Genomic DNA, 19710 nt, shown 5'->3' on the forward strand with positions numbered 1-19710 from the left:
AATCCTTGCTTATGCTAGTGATGCTGCTGCTTTAAACACAGAACTGGCTCAAAATGTTTACTCATTCATACTTAATCCCAAAGTCCATTTTCAGCCCAAACTCCCTGCCAGTCATCAACTGCAAATTAACATAAATGAATACTTTTTACATATTTCCTTAAGATAGAGAAGTATCTTTACAGATAGTATTTTATATATTTTCCTTAGAATATATCCAATTTGTGAGATTCTGCCCGATTTTCTTTAAGTCTAAAAGGTAAGATACAATCACAGCATATATGGGAGCTAATCTTGTCCTTCAGCAGGCTTCAGCATGCTTGCTGTTTTAGACAGTCATCACCATTTCATCCTGCAAGAGGCATTATTATTACTCTTACATGATTTATGGCTGAAAGTGCAAGAGATGGTGCAAAGATCCTGTGCCAAATTCCCAGATGGCATATAACATGAGCCAAACTGCGAAAGACTTGTGAGCATGGGTATATCAGTTTCATCAAAAGGGGGAAAGACAGGGGTAGAATTTAAAAAATGTAAAGGAAAAAAAAAAAGAAAAAAGAGGAAAGGTTTCCAAATACCAGGCACAAAACCAGAGAGGTATTTTTTTTTTCTTTCTTTCTTACATTCTTGTAATTCTGAAACAGCAGTCACGGATATAACCTTGCCATTAAAAATGTAAGTCCAGGTTCAAAATAATGACAGGCATTATATAAATTAGGCCAAGCAGATTTGAGCTTAAATCAACAGAAACAGAGTATCCCTTGATGAGCCTATTTTTCAGGTAACATTTCTTCTGATGTTGTTTTAATGTGTGAACACTACCCAGCGCAAATTCAGTATAGTTTGAAAGCATCTACTGCTAAGTCCAACAATGACTGCAACAGGACTATACTTGGGTTTTATTCAAATACGGTATTAAAAAAAAAAAAATTGAAGGCATTTTTTGGATTGATTACATTTTGAACTTGGTAACCTAATATTAAAAAAAAACCAACAAACCACCACCAACAAAAATCCCAGAAAAGTAAAAAATGGGGATTTATTTGATGCTTTTAACCAAGTAATTGTGATTTCCTTCCGATTTCTTTTTTTTTTTAACTAGAATTCATTTAGTATTTTGAGATTTTGGATATAATAAAGAACGCTAAAAAATACAGTCTCCAACACTTTAATCCCATGTTTATAAGCATGCCAGAGCTTAATGATGAACCACTTAAAAGAAAAAAAAAATCTGCAAATCTGAGGCTGGCAGACCTGTAAACAACAACAGCAGAGTGCTTTACCTTCTTGTGATTCTTGTAAACATTTCTGTGGGCAAATCCCTTTCCACAAAGCTTGCATTTATAAGGTTTATCTTCACTGTGTATTATTTTGTGTGCAGTCACTTGATCAAGTCGTTTGAAGGACTTATTGCAAACCTCGCAGGTGTAGGGGCGTTTTTCTGCAGAAAATGAGTGGGGGACATTTAATCTCCTGTTTATACAGGGGGAGAAGATGAAAGGCAGAGACAGTCATCTCCTCAGAGAGATTTCTGCAATTAAGTCAACCCAATTAAGATTAAACCAATTAGAAAGACATCTAATGCCCTTTATGTTAGACAGTTAAGTCACTTCACAAAAGATGAGCCATGGTGTATCTCAAGAAATTGGCACATTCTTTGCAATAATCATTGCTAAAACTAAATTCTGATTAATTAGCTTAAATCAAAAGAGAATGACTTCAAAGAGGAAAACTCTGTTTCCAGATTACAAATGTGAAAGAGGGCATGACAGTTTAAATGTTTTAAAACTTAATTAACAATATACATATTAGCTTCCAAAACCAAAAGTTCCTATGCAAAAAGCTTTTATGCTTCAACTGGTGACTGCAACTTAACTACATTAATGCTCATCCAAAACTGTCAAAAGAAAACTAGGAGCCTCTGAGATATAGATTATGCTACAAGAAATGAGCTTTTGGTGCGGACTGATATCAAGAAAATAGTTCAATTATAAGCCTGTGCAGCTGTAAAAACCTGCATTTTTTTAAATGCTAATGTATTTGACAGAACAATGTTTGTGTTTCCATTGTGTTGGTTGATGTTTCTAATCACTGGTGAAAGACACAGAAACACTAGATTGCAGTGATCAGAAATCCTGGCAGAGTCAATTTGTGTCATACTGCCAAACCTACGGCCAGGCCACTCCCTGCTCACAGTGACCTGTTCTGGCAGTGGACAGGCACAATGAAACATTTGTGTGTGGGCTATGAAACAATGTGGAGTATAAGCTGCTTTCCCCTGACTGGAAACTACGTGCACAAGTCCGCTAAAATATATATATACACACACACACACGAATGAATGTTTCCCTTTCTATCACATATCTCTGTCCGCCAACATACCCCAGCTCCCATCCTCTTCAACATGAAATTTCAACCAACAGTTCTTTGCTTTCTTGCTAAGCCAAGTAGCAATCTTTTGCCCCATCCCAGCTAACTGACATCATCTACCCCAGCTAGCATAAAAAAAATAGCTGGACAAAGCAGCAATAGGAAGACGACTACAGCACTACACTTGGATTTTGGAAAGACTTAAAAAGGATAGCTTAGATGGTTTCCTTGGAACCTCAGATTTGCTTGAACAGCTCAGGACAACACAGAATTCATCAAGCCTTCTATAAGAAACTAATTCAGGTAAAATTCAATATACATACACATACATGTAGGTTTGTGTTATTTTTGTACGTTACCTGAATGAGTTATCATATGGCGTTTTAGCTGGTTAGCTGAAATAAATTTCTTGTCACATTCCTGACACTCAAAGATCTCATGGACCTGCAAAATGAATGTTTAATGATAACTAAGTATATGTCTCAAACAAGATCACACATCTTACATATATAGAAATTCTTTAACAGACCATAACTGTTTCTTAGCCAGTAGCTATACTAATACTCATGAATATTCTGTGATTTCCCTTTTGCTAGTCCTTTGGTGAACAACAGTATCTCTCAAAAAATAAATATTCATAATTTCAAACAAAAAAAAAAAATCACTGAAACTATCTTTAGAAACATAGGTTATGCAAATTAGTGATACCACATCAATTTGAAATACCATTATTATGAAAGCATTAAAAAAAACAGATGCAGAATACATTTTCAGAACATTTCCTTCTAGTCAGTAAGACATAAGTAAAAATAACACAGTGACTACTTCATAACTGCTGTAGGAATTTTAAAAACCAAATACTATCAAACTCTTTCAGGATTCTTTCTCTTAAAAGCCTTTAGAGGCAAGAGTGAAGGGGCAGCAGCATCTCTTAAACTGTAAATACAGTAAGCATTAGCAGGATTTTCAATACCACAGCACACAACATCATCAAGGACTAAATGCTGGAAAAATAGAAGAGGCAGTTGGGAGCTGCAACTTCTGATTCTCAATTAAACAAAAAAAAGAAAATCTTGCATTATTTATTGTTGCCCAAAATCACAACACATACATAGATCTCCACCTGTCAAGATTACCATTCACCTTCCGCTCTGTATTACATTTGCCATCAGCAGCCTCCCCTCACCCTAGTTACAGTGCAACTGAACATATATTTCAGCTTTTTGGAACCACAGCCTTAGATGGCAAAACATTCGGGCAGACATCACATTTCATAAAGCTTTTTTGGAACACTCTATAGATTTTCTGTAGAAGAATCTAGCAGCTAAAAATAATAAATATCAAAGGTTCAACACAATAGTTTAATGAAAAACATTTGCGGACAACCCAGTGAAGCTCAACTAAGACTTCCCCTTAAAACAAACAAACAAAAAAAAAACCAACAAAAAGAGATTCTCCTGAAGTATTCTGTCTCACCATGTTTTTATGCTGCTACTCACAAACTAACTTTAGAGCAAATTAAATGTTTTAATAAACTAAAAAGTAGTTATGCCATTTCCTACAATCTCTGCAAACTTGCACAGTTTGGACAGTGAAGCTTAATGAAATGCTCAGACAGAATCAGGTGTAAGCTCAAATGAAGATCATTCATTCTAAATATTCTGTTTACCCAGCTGCATTTCAGATTTCTCTTATACACACAATCTACTGCTCTACCCTTTTTCAAAAGATCTAAATTTTTACTTAGATTTTTGATTGAAGTTTACATAATTTTGCAAGCTAGTGCTATCAGAATCCTCCCCCCCCAACACAATTATTTGAAATAACTTGTAAGGTATTCTTAAACATAACATTTAACATATCAGAACTGAGACTGTGCTTCAACACTATAGAAATGTCTGATTTCAACTTATGGGCATTGTTTAATAAACAGTCTCATTGAATACATTTGTGTTGAAACAGACTTCCGTGCACGTGCATTAAAAAGCTACAGCTATCAAATATATATTCTACAGCTCATACTCTTTAATCAATTCTTTAGAAAAGAATCAGACCAGACTTGTGTGCACGTGCATTAGATAGCTGTAGCTATCAAGCATATATTCTATAGCTGGCACTCTTTCATCGGTTATTTAGAAAAGTGTACAATTACATGGTAAAACAACAGTAATAAAATATAGCAAATATTTTTATGAATAATGACATTCAAATGGATTTTCATTTTAAGAAAAGTTGTAACATGCTCTGTGAGTATACAAGCTGTATGTAATACTACAGACAAGTGCTCATGAAATGGTTTATCTGTATAATAAAATTAGTCTCATTAGGGGACTGCAACAGCTATCAACGTAAACCTCTGTTACATTAAAGTCAGAACATACTTACAATTGTTTCAAAAGCATTTGAAGAGATAGCAAGTTCTTATCTGAAGGTCTAAGTGCTATACAAAACAGCAAGCATCCAAACAAGATTAATATATGCTCAGATAAATATACTCCTTCACTTACAGGACTAACGATCTTAAAATGTTCCTGAGGTCTATTGAAAAGCAAAAGGTCATTCAAAAGAGTTTTGAGGGTGAACCCGAGCTAAAACTTTGAAGGTATAAGTAATGCATGATCAGCTTTTCCAAAAACTAATTTGAATTTCAGTCTACCACTCCAAGAACTGGATGAGGCTCTGTCTGTTGGAAGGCAGTGCTTTGAGAGAGCAAGGATATGAGAATATTGCATACAATTTAAATTATTAAATGTTATTGACAATTTTAAAGTGGTGGTCAAAATTTCATTTCCTCTACCTTTCTATAGTTTTCATAGTGATTACAAAAAATAAAGATGGCATAGTAGAATAAGACACTGCCCAGTGTGGAACAAAAAGGGCAGAAAAAAAACAACATGGAGACACTAGGAACTGGCAGGTGAAAAAAGGCAGGGGGGAATCACAGATGATGTTTAAAAGGGTGACTGTCCTCATCATAATTTTACAGGAAGTCCAGCTCTAGAAAGCTAAGAAAGAATCAAGAATTTTTCATAAACAGTAAAACACTCTCAATCTCTTAGAACAAATGATGAGTAAGATCCTGCTTGATTCTGTCAGCCTACCTGCAAGTACTGAAAAGTGTAGCACTATCCATTCTGACCGCATCATCCCGGGAAAAGAAACCAGCAAAACTGGGATTGGTTGGAATTTTTCTTCCCTTTCCACTTACAGAACAGTAGAGCCTCAGTGGAGAGGCCTGGCAGCCTGCGCTATTTGCATGTATATGCTCACTTCTAAGTTTAAGTTCCTGCAAGCAATTCAAATCCAAAGCATGAGACACCTATATTCAAAGGAACCCTTTAGCAAGAATCTGCATCAACAAAGACAACACTTCCCTCGTTTGCTTGCTCGCTCACTATTATCATCGTTGAATGATTGAATTTTGCCATTTACTTAAACTTCAGAACTTAGTATCAGAATGTAATTCAAGGAGGTGTTTCATTTGCTCTGGCAGTAGACATCACCTGCAGAAAGGAGAAACTTTTTCATTCTATTACCCAGTATTCTGTAAGCTCCTGTACAGCATTTCCTGAGTTGTATTTGCTGAAAAAATTTTTTTTGTACTATCGTATCACTTAGCAGATAGAAGGATATCAGTTTACAATTGGGGGATGAGACAAAAGAGAACAGGCAGATATAGACAGAATGGAAAGCAAAAAGATACTGATCACCACAAAAAGCAATAATATCAGTGGATCAACATCATAACATAGCATCGTGCAGGAGGAGGGTTGTAGTATGGTAAGTAGTTTTGGAAATCAAATATAAAATAAAAAATGTAGATGAGACTATTCTAGGTGGGACTGTAATCACTAAGGAAGACAAGATCAGAATCCAAAATGATTTCCACACTCTGAATGAAGCTGCAAAACACTCAGTATTTAGGAAGAAGAAATCAAATGCACAAATGCTATATGATGACCAACAGTTTACATAGCACCACTACATTAATGAATTCCAAACAAAATATGAGTAACATGATTGATGCTGCTGTTAGAAAGCACTGTCACTCTGAGATAAATTCTCTGTATTACTAAACTCAGGACATCATTGCACTATACTTGGCACTATCAAGGGATCAGTAAAGCACCATGACTTCAAGAAGCACATAGGTGAAATAGAGAGAATCCACAGGAAGAAAAAGCTTATAAAAGCAAAAGAAGTTTGGAAAAACAGATGCATGAAGAAAGGTTGAGATAAGCGTGTTTGTACAGCCTAGGAATTGCGAATGGAGTTCATAACTTTGCAATATGCTAATTGTTATAAAGATGACGGTGGTGAATTCTTCTTGGCATTCTCTCAAAAGACAAAGAGCAATTAACTCAATTTGCAGTAACGAAGAAGAAAAAAGCAAACATTGGACTAAACACATTCAAAAAAAGCTGATGGCACTAAACCCAAAAGTCAGAATACAAAGAGACCTCTATGGAGATGGTAGAATTTTCTTTAGTGGAGCTTTTCAGGAGATGAGACAGCGCATATCTAGGATGAGTTAGGTACATGCTTACTCCCCTCTGTGAAACAGAATGGGCTAGAAAACCTCCTGAGGTCTCTTCCAGCCCTACAATGACTTGAATTTATTGAGATAAACTAAAAAGGAAAAAAAGGAAAAAAAAGAATAAAAGAAGAGGGGACAAAAACTCATGCCACCAAAACACTAAAAATTAGCATACTACAGGCAAGAGTCTGGAAAACAAGAAGGTAAAACTAAGGATGGAAGATGATGACAGCAAAGTTTAATTGTGCATGGCTAAGAAAGGGCTCATCTTTAGACATACAAGGCAGAAGAAATCCACAAGACACACAAAGCTAAAAATGGGTTTAAATCAAAGATGACATGAAAGCTACAGATATGAATGACTGTGTCTTCACAGAGTAAAGATATCTCAATCTTCCCGATAGCCACCCTCTTTACCTTCTTTCTCTGTGTTTGTCACATTTCTCTCTTTCTGTTATTTGGGCTTATTTTCTGTTATCTCCTATACGTTACCTTTCTGTTCTCTACTTTTATTCCTTTACATTGACAGGAAATGGGTGGGGAAAAAAAAAAAATCTTTTCCTCCTTGTTTCACCTATTATTTTCTTACTGTTCTAATTGCCTGTCTAAATATTTTTGGCAATGATGTTGGTGATGGATCCCACCCCACTTCCTAGAAAAGCAAAGTAATTCAAGCAAAGAGAAGGCACGAGTCCTACACGCAATCTCTTTCACTATCTGATGTAGGTGTGTGAATCCAGAATATCTACTTTCTGAATGTCTTAGAAGAGGAACCAATCAAGAAGAGGAAATAGTTTTCTACACAAAATCTTCATGGTGATTCTTAAGATGAATAAGTGCTCAACTGACCTACCATCAATACTACTTGAAAAGCTTGTTCGTTTGTGTCATAGTGCCTGCACAGAATTACTACTGAAACAAAACAAATATTTTAATAAAATGGACACACTAGCCAGGACATTTGGCATTATTTTTCAGGGCCAACATAAGGTGCACTGAGGTGTAAAAATTGTAATTACATGTGGCAAGGCATACCATAATTTCGTCTGAGGAGTAACAAAGTATAGCTCTGTTAGACAAGAAATGCAGGGTGTATTAATACAAGCAAAGAGAAAAACAAATTTAAAAAGGAGAGGCCCCACTATTTCCTTTACAACAACATATTTTAATTTATATCACCTATATCCTCAATAGATTCAGGTTATCACCAGGGCTTACAGTTAATCTGATAAATAATACAGTGTAGCTTTCTGTAAAAACAGAATCTCCTGGGTTTTAGTGATTTATCAAATTAATCTTGTAGGGACTTGCTTTGGGTATAACGGATTCAGAATCTCATATACACAGTTCATCTGTATTTCTATATGAACCCCCTTATTTCCAATAGATGCTTTTCAAACTGCTAACCCCTCCTGTTCTGGGTTATAAAAGATTACTGGCATAAACAAAAAGATGTTAAAAATTTGTCTTTGAGGAAGAATTTTTTTCACTACTGCATAACTGAAGTACAAGTAACACCCTTACTGGTACATCACAAAGTAATAAGAAAGATTGTATTTTGCAAAAAAACTGAAGGCTCATGAACCTATTTTATGGTCTGTATGTATCCTATCATTACATAACATACTTTTAGATTTAGCTTAGCGTTTAAGAATGCTGAAGGACAGCAGGCAACTTTGACTTGATGTTGGAATGCATAAGTGATACAAACACATACATCTTTGTATTTGGTAACAGACGCATTAAAACTTTAGGAAGATTTTGGTTTAACCAATCGTGATTACAAAAATAAACACCCACAATAAAATACATTGGGTTTGTAACCATGAAAGAGATTACCCAAAGGTTTGCATTACAGCAGCTTTCAAGTGACCTAAGCACCACAGTCTCACATCTTAGTGAAGTCAAAGCCTGCTGTGGGTTAGCCTTCATCTTACTGACCTTTCGATGCTCTTGGAGATTTGTCGCTGAGGAACATTTCTTATTGCACACTGAACACATCAGCTTCTTCCTAGAATTTCCTGAAACAGAAACAAAATACCACCAACATCTTAAAAAGGAAGTGCTAAGAAAGAACCTAAATATTTCCACTGTGTCTGTGACTTTTCACAGGTCATTTGACTGACATAAGATTTTTACATTTGTACCCCATCTTCAAAGCGTTCCGTATCAGGAGTTCTCTGTGGGCGTCCAACAAACCCGTTACTCGTGGAATGTAAATCAAGAAAACTAGAACAATAAAGAAAAAACCCTCTTCAAATAGACGTTATCACACATCACCAATCCACTATGAAGAGCGCAATTCCCAACTAAGAACAACTCACTTGATAACTGAACAGTTGATTTCTTCCAGAAGTCAATACAGGAGTTAGTACAGCAATGACAAAAAAGATCCCAAACTGAAGCCAAAACCACCATTTCCCATGTTTCTTTATTCACAGAAAGCATTAAGCATACTACTATATAAAATAATCTATCATTAATGGGCTTTAACTGAATAAGACAGGGAAACTGTATTAGCACCAGATCATGAATTCAAATCTTGTCTAAAACATAAATTACAAAACAAGCTACAGATCAGCTACCAGATGCATTTTCCTTCCCTTTTCACAGTTGCTTTAAAAAGTGCCAGAGCATTTAATTGGGTTTATCTATTATTTACCTTTCAAAATTCATTTTAGTAACCTATAAAGCTATTTTATTACAAGACAAAGCCACCATAAACCTAATTCTTTGTTTATAATTACCTGCCTATACAAGGTATTTCCTAGCTTATGTAAAAAACGTTCATATTACATTGAACACTAAAAAGTACAGACACAGAACAAAAGAGGAGGGGAGTACCGCTTAGTGAAGCACAGAGGAAGTATGTATCATATATGAACTCATTAGATGGCTTCCAGTTCAATTTTTCAGACACGCAGCACCTTTTATCTTTCCTAAAGAATTCACATTATGTTGATTCTTCTTACTACAAGGTACCCTGTCAATCAATTGGTTCAATACTTAAATTTGTAGTACAAAAAAGTCCTCAAACTCACATATGCATTCGCTGTTATAAAACTTACAAGTATTTACATATACTGATACACACATAAATACAGGAATACACTTAGTACTTCAACTTACAATGATGAGACCTTTTCAGAGGAGAGAAAGGTGATAGTGAATATCTGTTCATAGCTTTGCATAATGAGCAACACACCTACCAATCCTTTCTACTTTCCTGTGCCTCCAGGTAACACAAGGTAGGAAGGAATTCTAGAAGTGTCCTTCAACAGTAGTAGGTTATCTTCCTTCCTGCACTGACACCAGTTGTGGTTTCTATGACTCCCAAGTAGTAAAATAAAAGCTCTGCTCGTTGTGCAGGCAAAGCAAAAATATCCTCCAGGTGTCTGCTCTCAGTCAGGTCTGGAGTGATTATTCAAGAGAATTGTGGAATTTGTATACCACTACATAACTGACCAAAGCTAAGCCTAAACATAATACTCATGGATGAAAAAAATTCTTACTGATACTGAAAAAAGGAGATAATCTTTTGTAAGAATGGTTATGGAGGGGTTTCTGTATGCTGTAAGAGTCTGGCAGAGGACAGAGATTTCATGTAATAAAAAGCCTTCCAAAGCATCTCAATGCTGTCATCATCAACTGAAGACTGTTTTCTTTGCGCTCTGGTATTCTGCTGTCCCTACACAAACTGATCTTCCATTGACATTGAGAGAGGACATGCAGAGAGAGCAGAATGCCAGAACTGAGATCTGCTTTGTGGACCTGAGAGGAGTATTTTGCCCTTTCATGGAAACAGAGAGAAATTTGATTGAAAACTATTGATTCACAGTGCACAGATATAAAAACACTAGGGCCTAAGGGGACTAGTGGATTGTCTGGTCTGGCTTCCTGCACAACAGAGGCTATACAATTTTAAGCAATACACCCATCAAGCCTAATCGTTTGTGAAGCATGTCTTCCAGAAAGATATCCCATTGTGTCCTGAATATACCAGAAGATCAAGAACTCACCACTTCCTGTAGCAGTTTGTGCTAGTGGTTGATTCTCCTCACTACTGAAATGGTTTGCTTTATCTATTATTTGCCTAATTTAAACTTCCCCAGATTCCTATTACATTTTCTGCAGTAGACTAATGATTCATCTGGTATATAGTAATTTCTCCCTGAGGGAGGAGGAATAGTTACTTTTGCAGTTAGTTACTACTAAATTTTCTTTTTTAATATAAATGAATCCATTAAAAAAAGAAACCAAAGACAATGTTTACTCTGATTTGCAAATTTAAGACTAGGAACACGTTAGAGGGTTTTTTCCCAAAGAAACATTAAACACTTACCACTGTGAACATTTTCTTTATGTTTTTTCAGGGCATCCTTACTCTTGAACCTCTTCCCACAGCTGTCTGCCTTGCATATGAATCTGGCATCCCCTCTGCATGCCTCCTTGTGCTGTTCATAACTACACGTGACAACCAGTAAAAAGAAACAAACACAAAAGCAACATATAAAGCAGTATCTACAGAAACCAGACACACAGCAAGTACTCTGAGCTTAAAGCATGCTGCACTGCAGAGTTCCAGGGCCACCTCATGCATTACTTACAGCAAATAGGAATGAAAACATTTGACTTCTTTCACTGTTAGGATTCACATAAACTAACAAGCTTGAAAGCTAACATGCAAAGGGAGGCCAGCAATATGACAGCAGTCCAGTAACTCAGACACAAAACCTCGATTCTGAGCTGAAGGAAGTATTGCAAACAGAGCACTGAAAACTTCTTGAAGAGTCTCCTGGGCTGATATTCTCTGTGCACTGAAGTACACTAAAGAAAAATAAAATAAAAAAAGAAATAAGGGGAACATTCTACAACTTACACAGGCGTGCAGTAGTTAAAAACATATATGTAGCTCCACAAATCTACGTAGGTGAGTAATCTATTTTAAACGTGAAGTCACCTGGAATTTCATGGGATTAATCAAATGCATAAACAGCAACAGTTAGGATCATCCTGCTGTATCCTCATACAGATTAATCTTACTTTGCATGATGTAAAAATTTACTTAACTAGCTATACAGCACAAATCCAATTTCCACTCTAGACTAGAAGGAACAAGTCTAAGTTTAAGAGAAAATATTTAATTGCCACCTCCAAATATTTCTCTGCTATGTAATTTTATTTATTTCCATGAAAGAACACAAAGCTCATATAGAGCTGCCAGTTCCAGGAATATTCACATTATTCAGATGTGAGAAAGATCAATTTATCACAAGAGTAGCCTTAAGCACATTCTATGAAACATGAGTCTGTTTATTTCCAATACAAGAGAGATTAAACATACTATCTATAATCACTTAAGCATCTAATGAACTATCTGTAATTAAATGTATAAAAGTAACGTATTTATTTAATTGCAAGTAAAAAATATATACATAACAAAGGACAAAAACAGTTATGGTTTTGTACAAAAGTATAATTGTAAGATATATGGCTTTAGTGATAAAACCGCATATTTACACTATCAAGGACAGTAAAGATGTGCTCTGAAATCTCCTGTCTTTCATGTTTCTATTTGATTTTTTCCATCATCCAAATATTTAATTAAGCAAACGTGAAGGATTGTTTTTGCTTTTTTTTTGTCCTTCTAGATCACCACTTACTTCTAAATCTTACTTTAGTTCTGTAACAACATCCATAGCTTAAAAACTACATCTCCCAAACTACTAAATACCATTTTGCAGCAAACAGCAGCTCTGATCTGGTCTACAGTGTATGGTTTTAAAACATAAAATGAGCGACATTTTTGCCATTCGAATTGAAGTCTCCAAGAAATTAACATATTAAAACACTAATGTAAACTGTAAGGGTACAAATACATAAGCTTAAAGTTTAAATTGTGATTAAGTCAAGAGAAAAACAGTTGAATGAAATTGATTTAAATGATCCCTGAAAAAAACACTCCTGTTTCTACTCACTGTCTTTGTAGAGCTTGTTTAACAGGGAATTTCTTTCCACAGTTTCGGCACTTAAATTCCTTTTCTTCGCTGGGTTTTTGGTGCAAAGTCTGAAGATGTTCAGCTAGTATCTCCTGACTGGCAAAACTGGATTCACAGTTTGGGCATGCATGGTCCTCTTTAGAGGTGAGGGGATCTGCATGATTGGAGCCAAACACAGTAAAGGAATAGTTTTCAGGGAATATTTTGGTTACATTAAGAGAGATTCTCTGCCAGAAACACATTATGCAAAATGGCATCACAAAATTCACAAAAGACATTGTCTCTAAGTGGATTATAGACAGCCTATCTTGAGTAGATTACCATCAGCATTATTGAAAATGGATGCAAAGTATGAAGCTGGGTGTGACTTAGGCTGTTAGCCTAAATTAGTCATCCAGGTTGTCTCTAATAATGATGCTGAGAATTCACCAGGCAGCTCAGGTCACCTACTTTTTCTTACATATCTTACCTTAGGATTGGCTGAAACAGTTTTATGAAAAGGTTTATTTCTCTCCCATCTAAGTAAGAGGGAAACTACCACTCTTAGAGCAAAACCTTAGCTTTCATAAGACTGTAAGTTAGGTGAAATGGACTCATCTTTAGTTCAAAAATTAACGGTAACTTCTCATGAAACCTAGGCTCACTCATTCACTCAGTAATTCACAGGACTGGCTGCTTCTTATTAGGCAACGAAAAGAACCTCAACTCAAACCAAAATAAAGAGATACAAATCATACAAGAGCTCAGACTAAACCTAGGGAGCCTTCCAGTTCCCCAATCCTATACAGTTAGTGTTCTCTTTCTCCTTTGTTACCACTCTTAAGCTCTCAGGTTATCCTATTTTTTACATATTGCTCACCTGCTATTTTTTCACCAGCTGGTTGCACCTCTTTATTGTTGCCACTGTTTTCATCTTCCTGGATAACAGTTACTTCTTCTTCTTCTTCCTCCTCTTCTTCTTCCATGTCACTGTCCAAGTACCCAATCAGAAGTTCTGTGTCTGTTTCAATATCTTCCACAGCCAGATAGAAAATATTTTCTCCTTCCTGTTGCAAATAATAAGTAGAAGCAATGAATAATTCAGAAAAAGTAAAATATAGAGACAGGTATGGGACCCTGAACTAATATTAGCCCACAACTATGGAAGGGCTGGCTCCATTCCCCAGGGAGCACAATGCTAGAACTGCCTTTCTAAGACTCCTTTCCTAGTGTGGTTGCATGGATAAAGTGCCCTTGTATTCCAGTATTCTGGAATTATTCCCCTGCTTCACCTATGAGGCTTTTCCAATATGTGCTGTAATGTAGACTGTCCTGGGTTCAGCTGGGATAGAGTTAATTTTCTTCCTAGTAGCTGGTATAGTGCTGTGTTTTGGATTTAGGATGAGAATAATGTTGGTAATACACTCATATTTTGGTTTTTGCTAGGCAATGTTTACACCAAGTCGAGGACTTTTCAGCTTCTCATACCAGCCTGCCAGCGAGGAGTCGGGAGGTACACAAGAAGCCAGGAGGGGACACAGCCAGGACAGCTGACCCAAACTGGCCAAAGGGATATTCCATACCACAGGATGTCATGCTTGCTATGTAACTTGGGGGAAGCCAGCCAAAGGCACAACCGCAGCTCTGGAACTAGCCAGGTGTTAGTTAAGAGGTGGTGAGTAATTGTGCTGTGCATCACTTGTTTTGTATATTCTTTTATTATTATCATCATCATATTTTTCTGACCTATTAAGCTGTCTTTATCTCAACCCAAGATGAAAGTGGTGTTAAAGTCCTCCTCTCCTGCCACACTCTGCCTGACAAGAACTTCAGAGTTTGAAAATGAAACATTTGAGCATTAGAAAAATAACAATTTAAATAACCAATACAGCTTTAGCTCTGTCCCCTGTTGGCTGCATGAATTATAACCAGCTTCCAGTAGCATGCTTACATAGTGTTATTTTCTCTCTCTCCTTAAGATGCCCGGCCTTCTTCAGGAACAGGCTTTCAATCCTGGTCAGTTATCTTCACTATCAAGTTAGCAGGCACATCTGTAAAATGCACTTTAAACTACTAGATGAAAACCCTCTGCAGGTTTCAATTAGTGTAGATACACAGATCCACAGAAGGCCAAAGATCCAGCCCAGATTCTGCATGAGAGGACAAACTACGTACTAATAAGCTCCAAAACCTTCTCCACAATGAATAAATAAGCTTCCAAATAGATACATAAACTAACAACTTTGGTCTTTGACAATATTTAAAGTTACCAAGGTTGACATGGCAGGGCAGGGATATCCACAGCAAAAACAGCTGTCTCCTAAACTGATACCCAGAGCTGAGGGTTTTTGCCATATGTGAACCAACTGCTCTAGGTACTACCCAAAGCACCAAAGAAGACTCATTTTTATGCAATGAAGGCTTCCAAGTTCTATCGTAAATCTTAAAGCTTATCTGATTAACATCCAGAGAAGTTAATTGAAACTTCTTTAGACAACATCTAGCCGTATATTATCTAACAAGCTTTCTAGCACAAGGACAAGATAATGATTTTTAATTTTTGTAATATACTAAGATTAATTAAACTGTCAACAGCGATATAGTATTCCTTGAGCTTTAGAAGGTCTGTTATATATTACGCAAGATATTGTCACACAAGAGTGAAACCTATTTAATTCAATAGACTTGATAGAGCTGCTGCTTTCAAGGATGCACCTCTTTCCTGTCCTTGTCTCAATAGCAGCATTTGAAAACAACACAAATTATGCATTTCAAGATATATCCTGCAGCCCAGATATCTATCAGCATGCCACCCTAACTTTTGCATATGTCTAGAAGTTACTTTTTTTCATCTGCCTCTGTCAAGTTACAGAAACCTTTACTACAGTCTAAACTCAAAACAAATCATGTACTGAAAGTCTTGACATGAGGAAAAGTAAATGGTCTTTCTACACTCAGTCTCCATTTAGACAGGATAAAACTGCTTAGCTAAACCTCCAATACATCACTGTTTAGGACAACCTTATTCTAAAAGCAAACAACCTTATACATGGAAGCACATACCTATTACTGCCTTGCCCAAAAAAAAAAAAAAAAAAAAAAGAAAAAAGGAAAAAAAAGAAAAAGAAAAAGCCACGTATCCCAGGCAAAGTGCCAAATGTACTCATTAAAGAACCAAAGAGCACACCTTTCGTTTAGATCATATGCGATGAATCTTACACCACACAGTAAGTTTGGGAGAACAGCAACCAGACCTAATTATTCAGGCTAACCTAGACCAAGTGCCAGCCCAAACTAAAACACAGCTCAAATTCATTTCTCCTCCAAGGCTAATTTGTTTGGCTTTTCCAGCCAAACAAATGCTAATAGTCAGGTATTCAGAGCACTAATTAATCCAAATACACCCATGTTGTAGTAGCTCCTCAAGGCAGCATTTTCAGTGAAACCAATGGAACTTCTCCAGAAAATACAAAGGAATTTAAGTTTCTCCCACCACCAGCAGCACCTAATGAAGCACATGGATCTACATGCAGACGTAGACACAGTGACCGTCATAGGAAATCTTTTGAGTAATTTTAATAATCCTCCAATTTCTAAGAACACATCTGCAATTGTTCCACCTGCCCATCTGCTTAGGCCATGCTGGTTGTTTTGCTAATAACATTCAGCTGCAGCAGGCCACAGTGGTCCTTGGGACAAAACCCAAAGTGCTGGTCATGGTGGCATCACAACCTCCCTTTGATGCGATACATGAGGTTCCTGTCAGACCACTTCTCCCCATCTCTTGTTGAGGTCCCTCTGGATTAGACACTCCTATTTTTGTGTCATCAGCTAACTTGCTGATGATACACCCTGCCCCATCATCCAGAACATTTCTTTCTTGATGTATGATCTCTTCAACTTTTCCATGACATCCTTGCACAAATCCAGTCAGACAATATTGCTTTCAGCATGCCTCTGCTGCAGAGGATGTTAACCACTCTAGCAGTAATACCAATTCTCATTCTATTCTTTATTTCCAAAGCATCACAGGAGCAACCCTGCATTTTTTTATGCTTTTTTGAAAAAGCTCAATTTTTAATTTCTTTCCCTTTTTCAACTCAAAAAGAGGAGGTAGCCATAGGCACTAGCTTCCACTTTGGATCTAAATCCCAATTTTCCCCAAAGTTTACAGATGTTCAGACTTAGCGTTCCACTCCAAATCTACCTTAACTAAAGTAGCATTGCACTGTTTTAAGAAATGCTGGCTTAGTAAAACTTAAAACCATGTAAAACATATGCAGAAGTTCACATATGTGACTTTCACTGCCACAAGTAACCACTGAATTCAGCAACTGAACCACGCTGTAGGGCACCATACACTGTAAGAGATGCCAAGCACTCCCTGTTAACTTGCAAAGTCTATGCACCTGATGCTGCTCAGCACCTCCAGGAGCTCTTTAGCATGTTTTTGACTGAGCAACCTAGATCTAAAGCCTTCCAAATGCCATGAGAAGACTTCCATTGATATCAAATGTAATGAGATCACTCCCCATTATTCTAACTCACTGTTTTCTAAGCTACAGCAGACTGTCCCAGTGTCTGCTTGCCAAAGAAAAAATATTTGAATTTAAAGCTCTAGCTGGCTGCAATTCTGTTTACAAAACTGTTTCGATGTTAACAACAGGATCTGTTTTGCATAGTAATCTCCAGCAGAGAGTGTTTAATAAAAGTACAACTGACAGATAAACTTATGCATTCAGGATAAAGGAATATTGAAAATATAATACTCTACCAGTCTAAAAATTGAAAAAACAAAACTGTGATATTTTTGATAGGAGCCATTTCTCTTTGATTATGATAATTACAATGCATTTTTGCTACATATCAGAAGTCATATTTGTAAGTAAATAGCTAGGAATAACCCAGGGCAAAAGAAATTACAATACATACAGTTTCTGTCAATGCAAAAGTTGTAATTCTAAAGCTACTTTAAATAGAGGATTAACTCATTCAATTACTACTTGAAATCGGTTAGAGAAGCCTCCAGTAATTCAGCTGTGCAAGTGCTCAGAAAAACAACTGGTACATAACACAGGTACCTTCCAACCTTTCCATCCTTCACCAGCAGCCACATAGTGGTACTACCCACCGCACAGCTGTTAAAAATACTTCCTGTGCCTTCCCAATCAAAGACAACCTGAACACCACAGCTACCCTTCATCAGGGAAAAACAACAACAAAAACCACACACCAAAAAACCCCCACAAACCCCACTCCCCAAAAAAATAAATAAATAAAACCCCACAAAACTTAAAAAAAAAAAATCCCATGCCATCTAAGCTGCTCTTTCACCACAGGAAGCATTTTGCGCAGAGTCTAAACATGCTCATTGGGTACAATTAAGCTAAGGTGAATTAATCATATTTTGCAGTCAACCCAGGATGTGGTTTACTTTATTTGTATACAAGGACATATGCATTCACTTCATCTTCTTTTAAACTGAATACTGAGCAAATCAACCCTTTCTAGAACTATGCAGACATTCTACTTCAATTATATAATATGTAATCATTCAGTTGGTTTAAGATTAGGATTTTTTTTGTTTGATGTTATAATCTGTATTAAGAATTCTTCTTTTTTTTTTTAAATTATCTTAGATACCTGTTCAGCAATACAACTTAATTTTTTTTGCAGCCACATGACTTGAATAGTGACAATGAAGCTAAAACAACTTTAATGATTTAATTCATAACTTTTTCCTCTTTGTAAAACATCATTTTATCATCTTGGTGGCAAGCAGGCAACTCTCAATTCAAATTAAAGGGTATCATTAGTGGAAACATCCCACCTATTTTGCCCACTGATTTCATAAAACAAAGTGCTACGGCACCAAGTGACATTAAATCTGCTTAACATTAAAGGCAATGATTGTGGAATTAAAATACTGAAAGATTTGTGGACTGGGTTGTTGGTTGCTTTTTTTTCCTAAAGGAATAGCAGAGGTTTGGGATTTGCATCTCCATCTACTAAAGTGAGATCAAACCCTGCAAAGAAATACACGCATATTCAGTTTTTTTCAACACAAGTAGCACCTATTCCTGTTATATGCAATCAAATACTTATACATATATACATATCTACACAGCTTCAAGGTCACTCACATAGAATACACAAGTTGCTCTGGCAGCTGATTATTGATGATAATAAAAAAACCCTATGAGATAACTTAGTAAATTTTTGTCTGTTTTTTTTAAGTTTGCCTTTCCTATACTTTTCATCATTCTGTACATGCCAATCATGTTTCTTCTATTTTTCCCTGCAACTTTTCCAAATGTCTTTCTGTGGAAGCTTTTATAGGACTAGCATTCTTGCTACTCTTTGCTGTTTTTAAACCATCCTTTAACTCCAGTATGATCCTTTAAAAAGGCATGCAAAAAGTACTAAGCACACTCTAAGCAAGGTAGAGCATTATGCAGTATAACATAGCAGTTTGTTTCCATTTCTTTATTTAAATAATCATTTTCATTATCAAAAAATCCCACTGGTACACACTAGATACTCCATTAAAACTTCTCTTCAGAAGTTCAGGTCATTTTACTGCGTGTTTTATTTAAAATATAATAACGAACTTTAATTGCTCACACTGCTCCCTCTTGTGAGCCTTACTTTGCATTTGCTAACATTGACTGTAATTTGCTATCACTGCCTATACACTGATGACATACTAATCACTGACTAATGCCTAGGACTCCTCATGTATGAGGACCTTTCATATTTGGTACTAAAAGAAGGACAACAAATCTTTTGATAGATCTTGGTATAACCCAGAGACAAAGACAAAAGGAA

General features: G+C 36.3%; 1 protein-coding gene across 3 annotated transcripts in view; it reads right to left on the minus strand.

Annotated features, from left to right (window-relative positions):
• The window catches only part of PRDM5 (PR/SET domain 5), a 79289-nt gene that overhangs the window by 43673 nt on the left and 15906 nt on the right, over nt 1–19710 (minus strand). For 2 of the 3 annotated variants that reach the window (XM_075751048.1, XM_075751049.1), the window contains exons 4-10: nt 13763–13949; nt 12883–13057; nt 11639–11731; nt 11247–11368; nt 8846–8925; nt 2727–2811; nt 1281–1438 (exon numbers count right to left, since the gene is read on the minus strand). In XM_075751048.1, coding sequence (XP_075607163.1) covers nt 1281–1438; nt 2727–2811; nt 8846–8925; nt 11247–11368; nt 11639–11731; nt 12883–13057; nt 13763–13949 — 900 coding nt within the window. The remainder of the gene's footprint in view (nt 1–1280; nt 1439–2726; nt 2812–8845; nt 8926–11246; nt 11369–11638; nt 11732–12882; nt 13058–13762; nt 13950–19710) is intronic. The other variant, XM_075751050.1, reaches the window with a different exon arrangement.

This window comes from Balearica regulorum, chromosome 4 (assembly GCF_011004875.1).
Source record: "Balearica regulorum gibbericeps isolate bBalReg1 chromosome 4, bBalReg1.pri, whole genome shotgun sequence".
NCBI classification, from domain to species: Eukaryota; Metazoa; Chordata; class Aves; order Gruiformes; family Gruidae; genus Balearica; species Balearica regulorum.